The 20,687-nt window shown below is 46.1% G+C and overlaps 1 protein-coding gene across 1 annotated transcript in view; it reads right to left on the reverse strand.

Moving 5' to 3' along the window:
- Nucleotides 1–20,687, reverse strand: part of TBC1D12 (TBC1 domain family member 12) — a 307,345-nt gene that overhangs the window by 67,252 nt on the left and 219,406 nt on the right. Inside the window, exons 4-5 of the mRNA XM_063961654.1 lie at nt 8,452–8,567; nt 1,596–1,678 (exon numbers count right to left, since the gene is read on the reverse strand). Of these exons, the coding sequence (XP_063817724.1) occupies nt 1,596–1,678; nt 8,452–8,567 (199 nt within the window). The remainder of the gene's footprint in view (nt 1–1,595; nt 1,679–8,451; nt 8,568–20,687) is intronic.

Here is a 20,687-nt window from a genome sequence, read left to right on the forward strand (position 1 = left end):
CAGAGATTACGCTAGAGTACATGAATTTTAATCCAAAAAATGTTCCCAAAATGTATAGTCAAAATATTAATAAAATTATACATTTATTATAGATACATGCGGTATAGGATAAGAGATCTTTAGCCTGTGTAAAATGTTCCTGGAGGCTCACTGGAGACTCCAATAACTATCAGGTTCTTGCACATACTTTCCTTTTTCTTTCAACATACTTTCAGATACAAAAAAAATTAATAAAAAGTCATATAGATCATTGCACCAGTGCATCCATGAGAATTGGCTTTCTTGTTCCTTTTACCCCTCAAACTAAAGGCTCAGTATGCTCCAAATATATAAGGCAAAAACTTATCTAACAGTTACAGAGCGAAAGAGACGCCAAGAAAACAGGAAGTATACTGGATCGTGCTAAAGGCAAGGTTATTTTAGTACTCTCAAATAACCCTGCTGGAAAATTGAATTGTTGGGGACATATTATGGAATTAAACAAGGTCAGCAGTGATTTGCACATTACATTTTATACCTTGTGCAATTACACCTTTGGGGCATACAGCTCAGTCCAATATGCCTGTCACACACAATTCACGTGCTATAACGATCCGGACTGGTAAGTATCAAACATGCAATTATCTAATTGAATAAGTGCTAGACAAATACAGGAAACAAATTATGTGTGTGCAATTACATTCTCATTTGTCCACCACAAATTCAGTGGTCTGTTAGACTTCCCCACTCCTCGTAAACAATGAGGGACATTTATAGCAAGAAGAGCAGAGGAAAGCTGGTTTTGCCCAAAGTGTCTGTTTCATTTTGCAGATTTCAACCTACATGGTTGTGATGAGCAACATGGTCTTTATGTGCACTTTGGGCCCACAAATGTTATGGGGCGGGGAAATGCTTCAAAGTGCACCCATAACCTACACACATCGGGGCCAGCCATGATGGCAGCTGCCCTAATAATAATAAGTAAGGAAGTAGTCTACCAAATTACAGGGAACTAGAATGAACTAGTGATGTCTCTAGATTCCATGTGAATTAGTAGGTGGTCTCTCATTAGTATTGATTCAGACCACTATATGTCTGCATAAACTGTCTGTAGGAACATAAAAATAACACACACCCCTTGTAATGGTGCCCACACACGGTGCTATTTGTGCTAGGTGCGATTTGAGCCTATACAATCTGTGCTATGCGATTTGGACTAAGTGGGGTACACTATCTGAACTACATCCCATTTTGAATACACTACAATGTACTATGTGTGCTGCAATACAAAAATACCTGTCTACACTTACTATTTTGCCTTAAGATATGGACTAGATGGGGGCGCACATCGCATCGCAAGGGACAATACACACGGTGCTATTTGAACTAGATATGATGCTATTTGAACTAAAAAGATCAAACAGCATGCGATAATTGCACAGTGTGTGGGCCCCATAAGATACAGGGGCATTGTTTAATCAGACAATGTTAATTCATAGTGATGCGTAAATAAAAGGTCATAAATCACAAAGAAAGGTGTTCTGCATTAAAAAACCCCAAAACATTGTTCTGTTTAACACTTAAAAATGGGTAAATTACAGAACAGAAATACTCACCTCGTTTCTTTGCTTCCGCTACCATCTCATCGTATTCTTGTCGGTGGCGCATGGTTTCATGGACGGACTTAGCAGGAAGATTTCTTAAAAAATAAATAATTATAATAATTAAAATAAATATATATATATATATATATATATATATATATATATATATATACACACACACACACACACACACACACATACATACATACATACATACATACATACATACACACACACACGCCTACTGGGATACTTTCAGCAGACAGATCATATTTTGGAGGATTACACATGTACAAAAACAGTTATTCTGCAAATTACAATAGTCAGCCACATACACTGCACAGCAGAATACACTGGCTAACCCCGTGTATACGGCAGACAGTTCTATGCACAACAGGGGATGTAGCTCTAGAATCATAGGCATCCCATGCACATAATGTTCTGCTAGTTGTGGAGACGGGAGTTTCATATACAGTTAAGTTTTTCCCCATTAATAATGCTAGTCAGTACAAGAATATTGTATATCTCTACCATTATCATACTTCTTGTTATCATATGTTTTTTCATTTAGTCAATTGGGAAGGGAAGTGAACAACCTCTACTGAGATTACAGATTAATAGTTTTGTGAAATTAAGGGTGAAATGTACTTACAGTAAATAATATACAGGTTGAGTATCCCTTATCCAAAATGCTTGGGACCAGAGGTATTTTGGATATTGGATTTTTCCGTATTTTGGAATAATTGCATACCATAATGAGATATCATAGTGATGGGACCTAAATCTAAGCACAGAATGCATTTATGTTTCATATACACCTTATACACACAGCCTGAAGGTCATTTAATACAATATTTTTAATAACTGTGTATTAAACAAAGTTTGTGTACATTGAGTCATCAAAAAACAAAAGTTTCACTACCTCACTCTCACTCAAAAAATAAGAATTTACTTACCGATAATTCTATTTCTCGGAGTCCATAGTGGATGCTGGGGTTCCTGAAAGGACCATGGGGAATAGCGGCTCCGCAGGAGACAGGGCACAAAAGTAAAGCTTTCCGATCAGGTGGTGTGCACTGGCTCCTCCCCCTATGACCCTCCTCCAAGCCAGTTAGGTACTGTGCCCGGACGAGCGTACACAATAAGGGAGGAATTTTGAATCCCGGGTAAGACTCATACCAGCCACACCAATCACACCGTACAACTTGTGATCTAAACCCAGTTAACAGTATGATAACAGCGGAGCCTCTGAAAAGATGGCTCACAACAATAATAACCCGATTTTTGTAACTATGTACAAGTATTGCAGATAATCCGCACTTGGGATGGGCGCCCAGCATCCACTACGGACTCCGAGAAATAGAATTATCGGTAAGTAAATTCTTATTTTCTCTATCGTCCTAGTGGATGCTGGGGTTCCTGAAAGGACCATGGGGATTATACCAAAGCTCCCAAACGGGCGGGAGAGTGCGGATGACTCTGCAGCACCGAATGAGAGAACTCCAGGTCCTCCTTAGCCAGGGTATCAAATTTGTAGAATTTAGCAAACGTGTTTGCCCCTGACCAAGTAGCTGCTCGGCAAAGTTGTAAAGCCGAGACCCCTCGGGCAGCCGCCCAAGATGAGCCCACCTTCCTTGTGGAATGGGCATTTACATATTTTGGCTGTGGCAGGCCTGCCACAGAATGTGCAAGCTGAATTGTATTACACATCCAACTAGCAATAGTCTGCTTAGAAGCAAGAGCACCCAGTTTGTTGGGTGCATACAGGATAACAGCAAGTCAGTTTTCCTGACTCCAGCCGTCCTGGAACATATTTTCAGGGCCCTGACAACATCTAGCAACTTGGAGTCCTCCAAGTCCCTAGTAGGTGCAAGGCACCACAATAAGCTGGTTCAGGTGAAACACTGACACCACCTTAGGGAGAGAACTGGGGACGAGTCCGCAGCTCTGCCCTGTCCGAATGGACAAACAGATATGGGCTTTTTTTGAGAAAAAACCACCAATTTGACACTCGCCTGGTCCAGGCCAGGGCCAAGAGCATGGTCACTTTTCATGTGAGATGCTTCAAATCCACAGATTTGACTGGTTTTAAACCAATGTGATTTGAGGAATCCCAGAACTACGTTGAGATCCCACAGTGCCACTGGAGGCACAAAAGGGGGTTGTATATGCAATACTCCCTTGACAAACTTCTGGACTTCAGGAACTGAAGCCAATTCTTTCTGGAAGAAAATCGACAGGGCCGAAATTTGAACCTTAATGGACCCCAATTTGAGGCCCATAGACACTCCTGTTTGCAGGAAATGCAGGAAACGACCGAGTTGAAATTTCTTTGTGGGGCCTTCCTGGCCTCACACCACGCAACATATTTTCGCCACATGTGGTGATAATGTTGTGCGGTCACCTCCTTTCTGGCTTTGACCAGGGTAGGAATGACCTCTTCCGGAATGCCTTTTTCCCTTAGGATCCGGCTTTCCACCGCCATGCCGACAAACGCAGCTGCGGTAAGTCTTGGAACAGACATGGTACTTGCTGAAGCAAGTCCCTTCTTAGCGGCAGAGGCCATAAGACCTCTGTAAGCATCTCTTGAAGTTCCGGGTACCAAGTCCTTCTTGGCCAATCCGGAGCCATGAGTATAGTTCTTACTCCTCTACGTCTTATAATTCTCAGCACCTTAGGTATGAGAAGCAGAGGAGGGAACACATACACCGACTGGTACACCCACGGTGTTACCAGAACGTCCACAGCTATTGCCTGAGGGTCTCTTGACCTGGCGCAATACCTGTCCCGTTTTTTGTTCAGACGGGACGCCATCATGTCCACCTTTGGTATTTCCCAACGGTTTACAATCATGTGGAAAAAACTTCCCGATGAAGTTTCCACTCTCCCGGGTGGAGGTCGTGCCTGCTGAGGAAGTCTGCTTCCCAGTTTCCATTCCCGGGATGAAACACTGCTGACAGTGCTATCACATGATTTTCCGCCCAGCGAAAAGTCCTTGCAGTTTTTGCCATTGCCCTCCTGCTTCTTGTGTCGCCCTGTCTGTTTACGTGGGCGACTGCCGTGATGTTTTTTCCCACTGGATCAATACCGGCTGACCTTGAAGCAGAGGTCTTGCTAAGCTTAGAGCATTATAAATTTACCCTTAGCTCCAGTATATTTATGTGGAGAAACGTCTCCAGACTTGATCACACTCCCTGGAAATTTTTTCCTTGTGTGACTGCTCCCCAGCCTCTCGGGCTGGGCTCCGTGGTCACCAGCATCCAAACCTGAATGCCGAATCTGCGGCCCTCTAGAAGATGAGCACTCTATAACCACCACAGGAGAGACACCCTTGTCCTTGGATATAGGGTTATCCGCTGATGCATCTGAAGATGCGATCCGGACCATTTGTCCAGCAGATCCCACTGAAAAGTTCTTGCGTGAAATCTGCCGAATGGAATTGCTTCGTAGGAAGCCACCATTTTTACCAGGACCCTTGTGCAATGATGCACTGTTTTTAGGAGGTTCCTGACTAGCTCGGATAACTCCCTGGCTTTCTCTTCCGGGAGAAACACCTTTTTCTGGACTGTGTCCAGAATCATCCCTAGGCACAGCAGACGTGTCGTCGGGATCAGCTGCGATTTTGGAATATTTAGAATCCACCCGTGCTGTTGTAGCAGTATCCGAGATAGTGCTACTCCGACCTCCAACTGTTCCGTGGACTATGCCCTTATCAGGAGAACGTCCAAGTAAGGGATAATTAAGACGCCTTTTCTTAGAAGAAGAATCATCATTTCGGCCATTACCTTGGTAAAGACCCAGGGTGCCGTGGACAATCCAAACGGCAGCGTCTGAAACTGATAGTGACAGTTCTGCACCACGAACCTGAGGTACCCTTAGTGAGAAGGGCAAATTTGGGACATAGAGGTAAGCATCCCTGATGACCCGGGACACTATATAGTCCCCTTCTTCCTGGTTCGTTATCACTGCTCTGAGTGACTCCATCTTGATTTGAACCTTTGTAAGTGTTCAAAAATTTTTTTAGAATAAGTCTCACCTAGCCTTCTGGCTTCAGTACCACAATATAGTGTGGAATAATACCCCTTTTCTTGTAGTAGGAGGGGTAATTTAATTATCACCTGCTGGGAATACAGCTTGTGAATTTTTTCCCATACTGCCTCCTTGTCGGAGGGAGACCTTGGTAAAGCAGACTTCAGGAGCCTGCGAAGGGGAAACGTCTCGACATTCCAATCTGTACCCCTGGGATACTACTTGTAGGATCCAGGGGTCCTGTACGGTCTCAGCGCCATGCTGAGAACTTGTCAGAAGCGGTGGAACGCTTCTGTTCCTGGGAATGGGCTGCCTGCTGCAGTCTTCTTCCCTTTCCTCTATCCCTGGGCAGATATGATCTTATAGGGACGAAAGGACTGAGGCTGAAAAGACGGTGTCTTTTTCTGCAGAGATGTGACTTAGGGTAAAAACGGCGGATTTTCCAGCAGTTGCCGTGGCCACCAGGTCCGATGGACCGACCCCAAATAACTCCTCTTCCTTTATACGGCAATACACCTTTGTGCCGTTTGGAATCTGCATCACCTGACCACTGTCGTGTCCATAACATCTTCTGGCAGATATGGACATCGCATTTACTCTTGATGCCAGAGTGCAAATATCCCTCTGTGCATCTCGCATATATAGAAATGCATCCTTTAAATGCTCTATAGTCAATAAAATACTGTCCCTGTCAAGGGTATCAATATTTTTAGTCAGGGAATCCGACCAAGCCACCCCAGCTCTGCACATCCAGGCTGAGGCGATCGCTGGTCGCAGTATAACACCAGTATGTGTGTATATACTTTTTATGATATTTTCCAGCCTCCTGGCAGCTGGTCCTTGAGGACGGCCCTATCTATAGACGGTACCGCCACTTGTTTTGATAAGCGTGTGAGCGCCTTATCCACCCTAAGGGGTGTTTCCCAACGCGCCCTAACTTCTGGCGGGAAAGGGTATACCGCCCATAATTTTCTATCGGGGGGAACCCACGCATCATCACACACTTTATTTAATTTATCTGATTCAGGAAAAACTACGGTAGTTTTTTCACATCCCACATAATACCCTCTTTTGTGGTACTTGTAGTATCAGAAATATGAAACACCTCCTTCATTGCCTTTAACGTGTGGCCCTAATAAGGAATACGTTTGTTTATTCACCGTCGACACTGGATTCAGTGTCCCTGTCTGTGTCTGTGTCGACCGACTAAAGTAAACGGGCGTTTTAAAACCCCTGACGGTGTTTTTGAGACGTCTGGACCGGTACTAATTGTTTGTCGGCCGTCTCATGTCGTCAACCGACCTTGCAGCGTGTTGACATTATCACGTAATTCCCTAAATAAGCCATCCATTCCGGTGTCGACTCCCTAGAGAGTGACATCACCATTACAGGCAATTGCTCCGCCTCCTCACCAACATCGTCCTCATACATGTCGACACACACGTACCGACACACAGCACACACACAGGGAATGCTCTGATAGAGGACAGGACCCACTAGCCCTTTGGAGAGACAGAGGGAGAGTTTACCAGCACACACCAAAAACGCTATAATTATATAGGGACAACCTTATATAAGTGTTTTCCCTTATAGCATCTTTTTTTATATATTTCTAACGCCAATTTAGTGCCCCCCCTCTCTGTTTTAACCCTGTTTCTGTAGTGCAGTGCAGGGGAGAGCCTGGGAGCCTTCCCTCCAGCCTTTCTGTGAGGGAAAATGGCGCTGTGTGCTGAGGAGATAGGCCCCGCCCCTTTTTCAGCGGCCTCGTCTCCCGCTCTTAACGGATTCTGGCAGGGGTTAAATATCTCCATATAGCCTCCGGAGGCTATATGTGAGGTATTTTTAGCCAAAATAGGTATTCATTTGCCTCCCAGGGCGCCCCCCTCCCAGCGCCCTGCACCCTCAGTGACTGCCGTGTGAAGTGTGCTGAGAGGAAAATGGCGCACAGCTGCAGTGCTGTGCGCTACCTTTAGAAGACTGAGGAGTCTTCTGCCGCCGATTCTGGACCTCTTCTTACTTCAGCATCTGCAAGGGGGCCGGCGGCAAGGCTCCGGTGACCATCCAGGCTGTACCTGTGATCGTCCCTCTGGAGCTGATGTCCAGTAGCCAAGAAGCCAATCCATCCTGCACGCAGGTGAGTTCACTTCTTCTCCCCTAAGTCCCTCGTTGCAGTGATCCTGTTGCCAGCAGGACTCACTGTAAAATAAAAAACCTAAGCTAAACTTTTCTAAGCAGCTCTTTAGGAGAGCCACCTAGATTGCACCCTTCTCAGCCGGGCACAAAAATCTAACTGGCTTGGAGGAGGGTCATAGGGGGAGGAGCCAGTGCACACCACCTGATCGGAAAGCTTTACTTTTGTGCCCTGTCTCCTGCGGAGCCGCTATTCCCCATGGTCCTTTCAGGAACCCCAGCATCCACTAGGACGATAGAGAAAAGTCCGTATTTCAGAATATTCCGTATTTCGGAATATTGGGATATGGGATACTCAACCTGTACCATAAACCAGTGGTTCTTAAACTGTTTGCTTAGGCACCCTGGGGTACTGCGGGTTGGTGGTTCAGGACCAGCTCTATTTATTGTCAAAGTGATGCTACCAATCATAAAATGTGGACAATCAGAAGCATAACTGTACACAACCACATAACGGAACCTAAGGATGACTTAATTTAATATTTTTTTTCCAGATTAACAAAAAAGAAAGTTTGGGAACCACTGCGATATAGCACAAAAATAATGAAAACAAAAAAGCAACTAAATACGTATCTGCAATTTTAAGAGCTACTATCAAGAGAAAACATGAAGAGCTATTATATGAAAAACAGTATATAGCTATTCTTACGCAGGCCGATCCTCTAAGATAAGTGCTGTTGTAGAAAGTGGCTCAAATTCACATTTTTTACGTCTTGTGGATTGTGTTGGAATTTTACATGTCCTCCCTGTGCGAGCTTCATATTCCTAAAAGAAAAAGAGTAGTGATTTAACAAAAAATATTTTGGCACGCATGGCAGACAAAGACAGGCAGAAGGTAATTACAGAGTACAAAAATACCTACAGTCAACGTTGTCAGTATCAAGTATTATTGTAAAATGAAAACCAATTTATTTTTTTCACACTTGTACAGATGTGTCCTCAAACATTTTTCCAGTAATCGTGCTAAACAGCCCCTCTTGGTATGCCAGGTCCTAGTGAGACTCTGCTACCGTTGACAGTCTTTTTTGACGAAAATGCATCTCGGGTGCTATGCGATGTGGCTAGGATGCACCAGGAATGTGCGTATTAATTCGATCTGTGACACTTGCATATCCGTGTGTGATTGAGTCTCTGAATCGGCATACGAAGTGCTACAATGCAGTGGCAGTGGCTTTTTCCATACCAAATTCTATTGTGCTCTGTTTTACAGACTCAAGCTGAGAACACACTGGGCAATATATTGGCCATTAAACTGAACGGTCAATATATCGTGGGCGCATTGGTAGGTGTGTACCAGCAATATATGTCTATTAACGACAATGTTCACAGACATTTTGCGTAGGCCCTGCAGCACAGCCAATGGGCGATATATTGGCGCATCGTGCTGTGTGTACATACACTTGCTGCAGAAGCCACCGGTGACTGACATCACAAGTAAATGCCTGCCCAGTTGTGATGGCAAGGACAATACAGCGGGCAGGCGATCGGTAAGTTTGCATGCATTTACTGATAGTTCAATAGGTCGGTGGATCAGCCGGATGGCCTAGTGTGTACCCAGCATTAGTTGCACACAGATATACAAGTGCCACATATTAAATTAATCAGCACAGTCTCCTGGTGCGTCCTAGGTCACATCGCTGTTTGGCATTTAAGACAAACTTTAGTCAATAAAAAAACCCCAAAAAGAAACGCCCAATACTAACGGAGCTGCATGGGACCTGTCAGTTCACTCGCTACAGGCATCCGCATGGCGTATTTAAGCTAGATATATGAAGACACAGCTGTACTAGTCAAATGTAATCACATGGCTTCTGTCCTGTACGTTAAGAACTAGAGATTAGGAAAGTTAACTTTATGCTTTCATTATGGTCACAATATTACTAAAAAAAATAGTCACTGCTCAAAAAACATTCCCTCAGCTGTGTACTTAAGCAGAGAAATGCATAAATATGGTCTTAAAATTCAAGACGAACCCCTAGGATAATAGCCATGGACGTCTGTAAGACTACTATTACATGGGAAGCCGTTCTTCTATTTCCACTTAAGACGCTGGTTACCATACAGTCCCGCTGGCGGTAAGCCGCTCCATGCATAAGACATAACAGTGAGCGACTGTTTAACCACAGCCGTCCATTACACTGCCAATTATTGTGGGCTTCGCTATAGGCAGTGTTAAACTACATATACTGTGAACTGGTACAAAAAATATAGTAAAAACCTTTGTGGTGCTGAAGAATATGTCACAAGTTATAGAAAAAATAACAATACATTTATTAATAAATATAGAGCAACAGGTAACTGCTAAGCAATTCGCACTGCAGCAGATACTAGCAGAATAGCTATGCAAATAATTGGCTTAGAAACAAATAAATGCATATAAAGGCAGAAATAATACAATTGCAATAAGTACTGTCAAATAGCTCTAGGCAAAGCTATTAGATTGTATTGGCATAAACACATAGATAATAAGAATTTACTAACCGGTAATTCTATTTCTCGTAGTCCGTAGTGGATGCTGGGAACTCCGTAAGGACCATGGGGAATAGACGGGCTCCGCAGGAGACTGGGCACTCTTAAAAGAAAGATTAGGTACTATATCTGGTGTGCACTGGCTCCTCCCTCTATGCCCCTCCTCCAGACCTCAGTTAGGGAAACTGTGCCCGGAAGAGCTGACATTACTAGGAAAGGATTTGGAATCCAGGGTAAGACTCATACCAGCCACACCAATCACACTGTACAACTCGTGATAACCATACCCAGTTAACAGTATGAATAACAACTGAGCCTCAGTAACAGATGGCTCATAACAATAACCCTTTAGTTAAGCAATAACTATATACATGTATTGCAGAGAGTCCGCACTTGGGACGGGCGCCCAGCATCCACTACGGACTACGAGAAATAGAATTACCGGCGAGTAAATTCTTATTTTCTCTGTCGTCCTAGTGGATGCTGGGAACTCCGTAAGGACCATGGGGATTATACCAAAGCTCCCAAACGGGCGGGAGAGTGCGGATGACTCTGCAGCACCGAATGAGTAAAGGCAAGGTCCTCCTCAGCCAGGGTATCAAACTTGTAGAACTTAGCAAATGTGTTTGAACCCGACCAAGTAGCAGTTCGGCAAAGCTGTAAAGCCGAGACCCCTCGGGCAGCCGCCCAAGAAGAGCCCACCTTCCTTGTGGAATGGGCTTTTACCGATTTAGGATGCGGCAATCCTGCCGCAGAATGAGCTTGCTGAATCGTGTTACAGATCCAGCGCGCAATAGTTTGCTTTGAAGCAGGAGCACCCAGCTTGTTGGGCGCATGCAGGATAAACAGCGAGTCAGTTTTCCAGACTCCAGCCGTCCTGGCTACATAGAATTTCAAAGCCCTGACTACATCTAGTAACTTGGAGTCCTCCAAGTCCCTAGTAGCCGCAGGCACCACAATGGGTTGGTTCAAATGAAACGCTGATACCACCTTAGGGAGAAATTGGGGACGAGTCCTCAATTCTGCCCTGTCCATATGGAAGATCAGATAAGGGCTTTTACACGACAAAGCCGCCAATTCTGACACACGCCTAGCCGAAGCTAAGGCCAATAGCATGACCACTTTCCACGTGAGATATTTTAGCTCCACGGTCTTAAGTGGCTCAAACCAGTGGGATTTCAGGAAATCCAACACAACGTTAAGATCCCAAGGTGCCACTGGAGGCACAAAAGGGGGCTGAATATGCAGCACTCCCTTAACAAACGTCTGAACTTCAGGCAGTGAACCAGTTCTTTTTGAAAGAAAATAGATAGGGCCGAAATCTGGACCTTTATGGATCCTAATTTTAGGCCCATAGTCACTTCTGACTGTAGGAAGTGCAGGAATCGACCCAGCTGGAATTCCTCTGTAGGGGCCTTCCTGGCCTCACACCAAGCAACATATTTTCGCAATATACGGTGATAATGTTGTGCTGTCACGTCTTTCCTAGCCTTTATCAGCGTAGGAATCACTTCATCTGGAATGCCCTTTTCCGTTAGGATCCGGCGTTCAACCGCCATGCCGTCAAACGCAGCCGCGGTAAGTCTTGGAACAGACAGGGCCCCTGCTGTAACAGGTCCTGTCTGAGAGGCAGAGGCCATGGGTCCTCTGAGATCATTTCTTGTAGTTCTGGGTACCAAGTTCTTCTTGGCCAATCCGGAACGATGAGTATAGTTCTTACTCCTCTCTTTCTTACAATCCTCAGTACCTTGGATAGGAGAGGAAGAGGAGGAAACACATAAACCGACTGGTACACCCACGGTGTCACTAGTGCGTCCACAGCTATCGCCTGAGGGTCTCTTGACCTGGCGCAATATTTTTTTAGCTTTTTGTTGAGACGGGACGCCATCATGTCTACCTGTGGCCGTTCCCAACGATTTACAATCAGCGTGAAGACTTCTGGATGAAGTCCCCACTCTCCCGGGTGGAGGTCGTGCCTGCTGAGGAAGTCTGCTTCCCAGTTGTCCACTCCCGGAATGAACACTGCTGACAGTGCTAGCACATGATTCTCCGCCCATCGAAGAATCCTTGTGGCTTCTGCCATCGCCATCCTGCTTCTTGTGCCGCCCTGTCGGTTTACATGGGCGACCGCCGTGATGTTGTCTGACTGAATCAGCACCGGTTGGTTTTGAAGCAGGGGTTCTGCTTGACTCAGGGCGTTGTAAATGGCCCTTAGTTCCAGAATATTTATGTGAAGGGAAGTCTCCTGACTTGACCACTGTCCTTGGAAGTTCCTTCCCAGAGTGACTGCCCCCCAACCTCGGAGGCTTGCATCCGTGGTCACCAGGACCCAGTCCTGTATGCCGAATCTGCGGCCCTCGAGAAGATGAGCACTCTGCAGCCACCACAGCAGACACACCCTGGCCCTCGGGGACAGGGTGATCAGCAGATGCATCTGAAGATGCGATCCGGACCACTTGTCTAACAGATCCCACCCGAAGGGAATTGCTTCGTCAGAGGCTACCATCTTTCCCAGGACTCGCGTGCAGTGATGCACCGACACCTGTTTTGGTTTCAGGAGGTCCCTGACCAGAGATGACAATTCCTGGGCCTTCTCCACCGGGAGAAACACCTTCTTCTGTTCTGTGTCCAGAATCATGCCCAAGAACAGCAGACGCGTCGCAGGAATCAGCTGCGACTTTGGGATATTCAGAATCCAGCCATGCTGTTGCAGCACTTCCCGAGATAGTGCTACGTTGACTAACAACTGCTCCTTGGACCTCGCCTTTATAAGGAGATCGTCCAAGTACGGGATAATTATAACTCCCTTCTTCCGAAGGAGTATCATCATTTCGGCCATTACCTTGGTAAATACCCTCGGTGCCGTGGACAGACCAAACGGCAACGTCTGGAATTGGTAATGACAGTCCTGTACCACAAACCTGAGGTACTCCTGATGAGGTGGGTAAATGGGGACATGCAGATAAGCGTCCTTGATGTCCAGCGACACCATAAAATCCCCCTCTTCCAGGCTTGCAATAACCGCCCTGAGCGATTCCATTTTGAACTTGAACTTCCTTACATAAGTGTTCAAGGATTTTAAATTTAGAATGGGTCTCACCGAACCGTCTGATTTCGGTACCACAAACATTGTGGAATAGTAACCCCGTCCCTGTTGAAGGAGGGGAACCTTGATTATCACCTGCTGAAGGTACAGCTTGTGAATAGCCGCCAGCACTACCTCCCTTTCCCTGGGAGCCGCTGGCAAGGCTGATTTGAGGTAACGGCGAGGGGGAGTCGCCTCGAACTCCAGCATGTATCCCTGAGATACCACTTGTAGAACCCAGAGATCCACCTGTGAGCGAACCCACTGGTCTCTGAAGTTCCGGAGACGCGCCCCCACCGCACCTGGCTCCACCTGTGGAGCCCCAGCGTCATGCGGTGAACTTAGTGGAAGCAGGGGAGGATTTTTGTTCCTGGGAACTGGCTGTCTGGTGCAGCTTTTTTCCTCTACCCCTGCCTCTGGGCAAAAAGGATGCGCCTCTGACCCGCTTGCCTTTCTGAGGCCGAAAGGACTGTACTTGATAATACGGTGCTTTCTTAGGCTGTGAGGGAATCTGAGGTAAAAAAGTCGACTTCCCAGCTGTTGCTGTGGATACGAGGTCCGAGAGACCGTCCCCAAACAATTCCTCACCCTTATAAGGCAAAACCTCCATGTGCCTTTTAGAATCAGCATCACCTGTCCACTGCCGAGTCCATAATACTCTCCTGGCAGAAATGGACATTGCATTAATTCTAGATGCCAGCCGGCAAATGTCCCTCTGTGCATCCCTCATATACAAGACGACGTCCTTTATATGCTCTAAGGTTATCAAAATAGCATCCCTGTCGAGGGTATCAATGTTGTCTGACAGGGTATCAGACCATGCTGCTGCAGCACTACACATCCATGCTGAAGCAATAGCAGGTCTCAGTATAGTACCTGAGTGTGTATATACAGACTTCAGGATAGCCTCCTGCTTTCTATCTGCAGGCTCCTTTAGGGCGGCCGTATCCTGAGACGGCAGTGCCACCCTTTTAGATAATCGTGTGAGCGCCTTGTCCACCCTAGGGGATGTCTCCCAGCGTAACCTATCCATTGGCGGGAAAGGGTACGCCATCAGTAACCTCTTAGAAATCACCAGTTTCTTATCAGGGGAACACCACGCTTCTTCACACAATTCATTTAATTCATCAGATGGGGGAAAAGTCACTGGCTGCTTTTTCTCCCCAAACATAATACCCTTTTTAGTGGTAACCGGGTTAATGTCAGAAATGTGCAACACATTTTTAATTGCCGTAATCATGCATCGGATGGCCCTTGTGGACTATACATTTGTCTCATCCTCGTCTACACTGGAGTCAGACTCCGTGTCGACATCTGTGTCTGCCATCTGAGCTAGCGGGCGTTTTTGAGCCCCTGAGACGCCTGGGCAGGTGCGGGCTGAGATGCCGGCTGTCCCAAGGCTGTTACATCATCAAACCTTTTATGTAAAGAGTTGACACTGTCGGTTAATACCTTCCACATATCCATCCACTCCGGTGTCGGCCCCGTAGGGGGCGACATCACACTTATCGGCTCCTGCTCCGTCTCCACGTAGCCCTCCTCATCAAACATGTCGACACAGCCGTACCGACACACCACACACACACACACACACACACACACACACACACACAGGGAATGCTCTGACTGAGGACAGGACCCCACAAAGTCCTTTGGGGAGACAGAGAGTATGCCAGCACACACCACAGCGCTATATAACACAGGGATTTTCACTATACTGAGTGATTTTTCCCAATAGCTGCTTATTAACACAAATTGCGCCTAAATTTATGTGCCGCCCCCCCCTCTTTTTTACCCTTGTTGTACAGGATACTGCAGGGGAGAGCCTGGGGAGCGTCCTTCCAGCGGAGCTGTGAAGAGAAAATGGCGCTGGCTGTGCTGAGGAAGATAGCCCCGCCCCCTCAGCGGCGGGCTTCTCCCGCTTTTTATAATGTTAGTGGCGGGGGTTTTTGCACATATACAGTGTTATACACTGTATTATGTGCTATTTGTGCCAAAAGGTAAACTAATTGCTGCCCAGGGCGCCCCCCCCCCAGCGCCCTGCACCCAACAGTGACCGGAGTGTGTGGTGTGCTATGGGAGCAATGGCGCACAGCTGCAGTGCTGTGCGCTACCTTAATGAAGACAGGAGTCTTCAGCCGCCGTTTTTCATCTTTATCTTCCGTCTTCTGGCTCTGCAAGGGGGACGGCGGTGCGGCTCCGGGAACGGACGATCGAGGTCGGGCCCTGTGTTCGATCCCTCTGGAGCTAATGGTGTCCAGTAGCCTTAGAAGCACAAGCTAGCTGCAAGCAGGTAGGTTTGCTTCTCTCCCCTCAGTCCCTCGTAGCAGTGAGTCTGTTGCCAGCAGATCTCACTGAAAATAAAAAACCTAACAAATACTTTCTTTTCTAGTGAGCTCAGGAGAGCCCACTAGGTGCATCCAGCTCTGGCCGGGCACAGATTCTAACTGAGGTCTGGAGGAGGGGCATAGAGGGAGGAGCCAGTGCACACCAGATATAGTACCTAATCTTTCTTTTAAGAGTGCCCAGTCTCCTGCGGAGCCCGTCTATTCCCCATGGTCCTTACGGAGTTCCCAGCATCCACTAGGACGTCAGGGAAAACTAGCTGTGAAGCATAAGAAAATATTTGGTACTTTAGCTCTTAAGTAAAGAAGTCCCCATACCATTTGTGCACAATGCAAAGTCAGCCTGTTGGTAAAGCATCAAGAATGGTGGAGGTCCAGAAGTCCACCGTACTGACCTGCGTATGTGTCCGTATTTGAGGGGCAGAGCTGGCCATAGGCAAACTAGGCAATTGCCTAGGGCATTTGATATGCCTAGGGGCATCATCAGCTTCTGCTGATAAAAATTATATGTGGCATGCCTATATTCTGTATGTAGCATTTCATATGCAGATACAGCCACAGTCTCACACAGTATATTGGCATGCTGCATATCAGTTTAATCAGCAGGAGCTGCTTGTGCATCCTAGCCACATAGCAATGCAAAGAAGATGCATTTTCATTAAAAAAAAAGTGCCCGACGTTAGCATTGATGCAAGATTTGTGAGGACAAATCTGTATCCAAGCAGAGGCAGAGGTCACAGTGTTAGTGGAAGTGTAAGTACTGTGTGCATGTGAGTGGGTTGGTTGTGCAGTAGTGTTGAGAATATGTGTAAGGAGCATTTTGTGTGTCATGTAAAAATGCATTAATAATGTGCAACATATGTGTAAAGGGCCACTGTGTGTCATTATGTGTATAAGGGCATTAATAATGTGCGGCATATGTGTAACAGGGTACTACTGTATGTGTGTCATTATGTGTATAGGGGCACTAATAATGTGCAGCAAATGTGTAGGGGGCACTGTGTGTGTAAGGGCATTAAAAATGTGCGGCATATGTGTAAGGGACATTATGTGTAAAAGGGCATTAATAAAGGTTGTCATAATGTGTAAGGTGCATTATGTTTATAAGGACATTAATGTGTCTCATTTGTGTAAGGGGCATTACTGTGTGGAATTGTGTATAAATGCATCACTAATGTGTGGCATTATGTGTATAAGGTGCTCTACTATGTGGCGTTGCAAATAGAAAGGGCACTACTGTGTCGTCTAATGTGAATAAAGAGCAATAAGGTGTGGTGTAATGTGAATAAGGAGCAATTCAGTGTGATGTAATGTGAATAAGGGGCTCTACTGTGAGGAGTAACGTTTATAAGGTAAAGTGATACTACTGTGGGATGTAATATGAATTATGGACACTATCGCATGATCATATGTGAATAAAGTTGCAGTACTGTGTGGCGTAATTGGAATTGGGGTTACTATTGTGTGGCCATGCCCCTTCCCAGCAAGAAGATGCCCCTTTTTGGGCTGTGCATCAAATGTGCGAACTGTTCCTATTTAAAATATAGGGGGTACAAGGACTGCTATGGGTGAGGGGTGATGGTGCTAGGAAAGAGGTGCAAGGTCAGAGGCAGAACCAGCGGTGGTGCTAGGGGGCACCAGCCAAAATCTTGCCTAGGGCATCATATTGGTTAGGGCCGGCTCTGTTGAGGGGGTATAGCATGCAAAGATGAAGTCGACATGTTTTAAGCTTATCCCGCTCTTTATCAAGGCAGTGCTTTATAACAAACAGGATAAGCTTGAAACACGTTTTATTTTTGCTTTTATATGCATTTATTTTCTGCTTCTTAGCCAATTATTTGCTGTGTTATTCTGCTAGCATCTGCTTCAGAGCTAATCACCTATCAGTTACCTGTTGCTCTAGATCAGGGGTGGGGAGCCTTTGGCACTCCAGATGCTGTTGAATTACACAAACTAGCATGCCCTGCTACAGTTTTGCTATTTAGCCATGCTAAAACTGTTGCAGGGCATTCTGGGATGTATAGTTCAACAACAGCTGGAGGGCCGCAGGTTCCCCACCCCTGCTCTAGATCAATTGTAACTGTATTGTAACTTTTTCTATAACTGGTGTGACATACTCCTCAGTGCCAGAAAGGTTTTACTTTATTTCACACCCGTTTATTACCTCAGTGTTGTTGGGACATTCTCAGTAAAGACCTTAGGCTGCTTGTCCTCTGGATCTTTTGCACAAAGTGGTCTTGCATTCTATTCATTCTATTGTATATGCTGTTGACGAGTTAAGGTGCCCATACACCTAAAGATTTATCTTCAGATCTGGCTGGTTGGAACGAAAATCTGGTAATGGATGGGAGCAAATGACAGTTGACCATTTGAAATGGTCAACTGTCATTTGCTCCCATCCAATAGCTACCCACCCAAATCAAAAGTCGCCAAGGGCATTACCACAAATGTAGGACAAATGCATCTATACAGGTCACAGTAACCTGAGGAGACTTCCAATATATCATTAACAACTGATGCATTACTCCTTCTAATTCACTATATTTGTAAAGAACATTAACGGCATACGTGTGTGTGTGTGTGTGTGTGTGTGTGTGTGTGTGTGTGTGTGTATAATATACACACACACACACATATATAACTTTTGTTGTATTATATTCAAAACTTTCAAATAAGTTAAAAAAAAATAATAATGAAGAGATACCATCACAATGCAAACAATTTACTGTAGAATCCTGTAACATGCTCATCCAACCAACATCTAAAAGTCACTCCTTGTGGTAGGCACTGGTGTAGACATAGGATTCCAACATTGGAGGCAGATAACAAAACGCTGCTATTACCCATATCAGACACAACGGGCCGTTCCATAGAAAGTGAAACCAAACAAACAAAAAAAAAAACATTTTTAAAACCACTGCTTTTTTTTTTACTGGAAATCTGACGTAAAAAATAAATAAATCAGTGTTTCCTATACTGGTGAAGAGATATGTGGTAACACTAGTACTTCTGTACATACGAATCCTAATGAAGCTAGCTACTATTGGAAACACAGGCATGTAAACAGCAGTATTTCAAAGGGAAGTTTAAAAGGTTTGTCATGACTATAATATATATCATAGTTACCTACTTTGCTGCCTCCTCCTCCGGGAGGAGGCAGCGTTGTAGGTGTATGGGGAGGCGTGGCCGGCACAGGATAGGCGGTCCAGGGCGTGGGCGGCAGCAGGATGGGCGGTCCGGGGGCGTAACATCAGGGTCGCGTCATCGTGACTCTGCCCCCGCTGTGCCGAGAAACGAGCCGCTGCATAGCGGGGGGGGAGCTACGATGACGCGATTCAGCGCGAATCGCGTCATCGGATCCCCTCGGGCCGCCCGCTTGTTCTCTGCTGCTGGCGGCCGAGGGGGAAAGCGGGAGGCTTGCCCACCTTTCCGGGGGACCGGGAGGGTCACCCAATTTTCGTGAGTCTCCCGGCCATTCCGGGAGGGTAGGCAAGTATGATATAGATATATATATATATATATATATACACACACATACATACATACATACACACACACACACACACACACACACACACTGCTCAAAAATAAATAAAGGGAACACTAAAATAACACATCCTAGATCTGAATGAATGAAATATTCTTATTAAATACTTTGTTCTTTACATAGTTGAATGTGCTGACAACAAAATCACACAAAAATTATCAATGGAAATCAAATTTATTAACCCATGGAGGTCTGGATTTGGAGTCAGCCTCAAAATTAACGTGGAAAAACACACTACAGGCTGATCCAACTTTGATGTAATGTCCTTAAAACAAGTCAAAATGAGGCTCAGTAGTGTGTGTGGCCTCCACATGCCTGTATGACCTCCCTACAACCCACACAAGTGGCTCAGGTAGTGCAGGTCATCCAGGATGGCACATCAATGCGAGCTGTGGCAAGAAGGTTTGCTGTGTCTGTCAGCGTAGTGTCCAGAGCATGGAGGCGCTACCAGGAGACAGGCCAGTACTTCAGGAGACGTGGAGGAGGCCGTAGGAGGGCAACAAACCAGCAGCAGGACTGCTACCTCCGCCTTTGTGCAAGGAGGAACAGGAGGAGCACTGCCAGAGCCCTGCAGAATGACCTCCAGCAAGCCACAAATGTGCATGTGTCTACTCAAACGATCAGAAACAGACTCCATGAGGGTGGTATGAGGGCCCGACGTCCACAGTTGGGGGTTGTGCTTACAGCCCAACACCGTGCAGGACGTTTGGCATTTGCCAGAGAACACCAAGATTGGCAAATTCGCCACTGGCGCCCTGTGCTCTTCACAGATGAAAGTAGGTTCTCACTGAGCACATGTGACAGACATGACAGAGTATGGAGATGCCAAGGAGAACGTTCTGCTGCCTGCAACATCCTCCAGCATGACCGGTTTGGCAGTGGGTCAGTAATGGTGTGGGGTAGCATTTCTTTAGGGGGCCGCATAGCCCTACATGTGCTCACCAGAGGTAGCCTGACTGCCATTAGGTACCGAGATGAGATCCTCAGACCCCTTGTGAGCCCATATGCTGGTGCGGTTGGCCCTGGGTTCCTCCTAATGCAAGACAATGCTAGACCTCATGTGGCTGGAGTGTGTCAGCAGTTCCTGCAAGACGAAGGCATTGATCCTATGGACTGGCCCGCCCGTTCCCCAGACCTGAATCCAATTGAGCACATCTGGGACATCATGTCTCGCTCCATCCACCAACGCCACGTTGCACCACAGACTGTCCAGGAGTTGGCGGATGCTTTACTCCAGGTCTGGGAGGAGATCCTCCAGGAGACCATCTGCCACCTCATCAGGAGCATGCCCAGGCATTGTAGGGAGGTCATACAGGCACGTGGAGGCCACACACACACTACTGAGCCTCATTTTGACTTGTTTTAAGGCATTACATCAAAGTTGGATCAGCCTGTAGTGTGTTTTTCCACTTTAATTTTGAGTGTGACTCCAAATCCAG

The sequence above is a fragment of the Pseudophryne corroboree genome, chromosome 3, assembly GCF_028390025.1.
Source record: "Pseudophryne corroboree isolate aPseCor3 chromosome 3, aPseCor3.hap2, whole genome shotgun sequence".
Lineage (NCBI taxonomy): Eukaryota > Metazoa > Chordata > Amphibia > Anura > Myobatrachidae > Pseudophryne > Pseudophryne corroboree.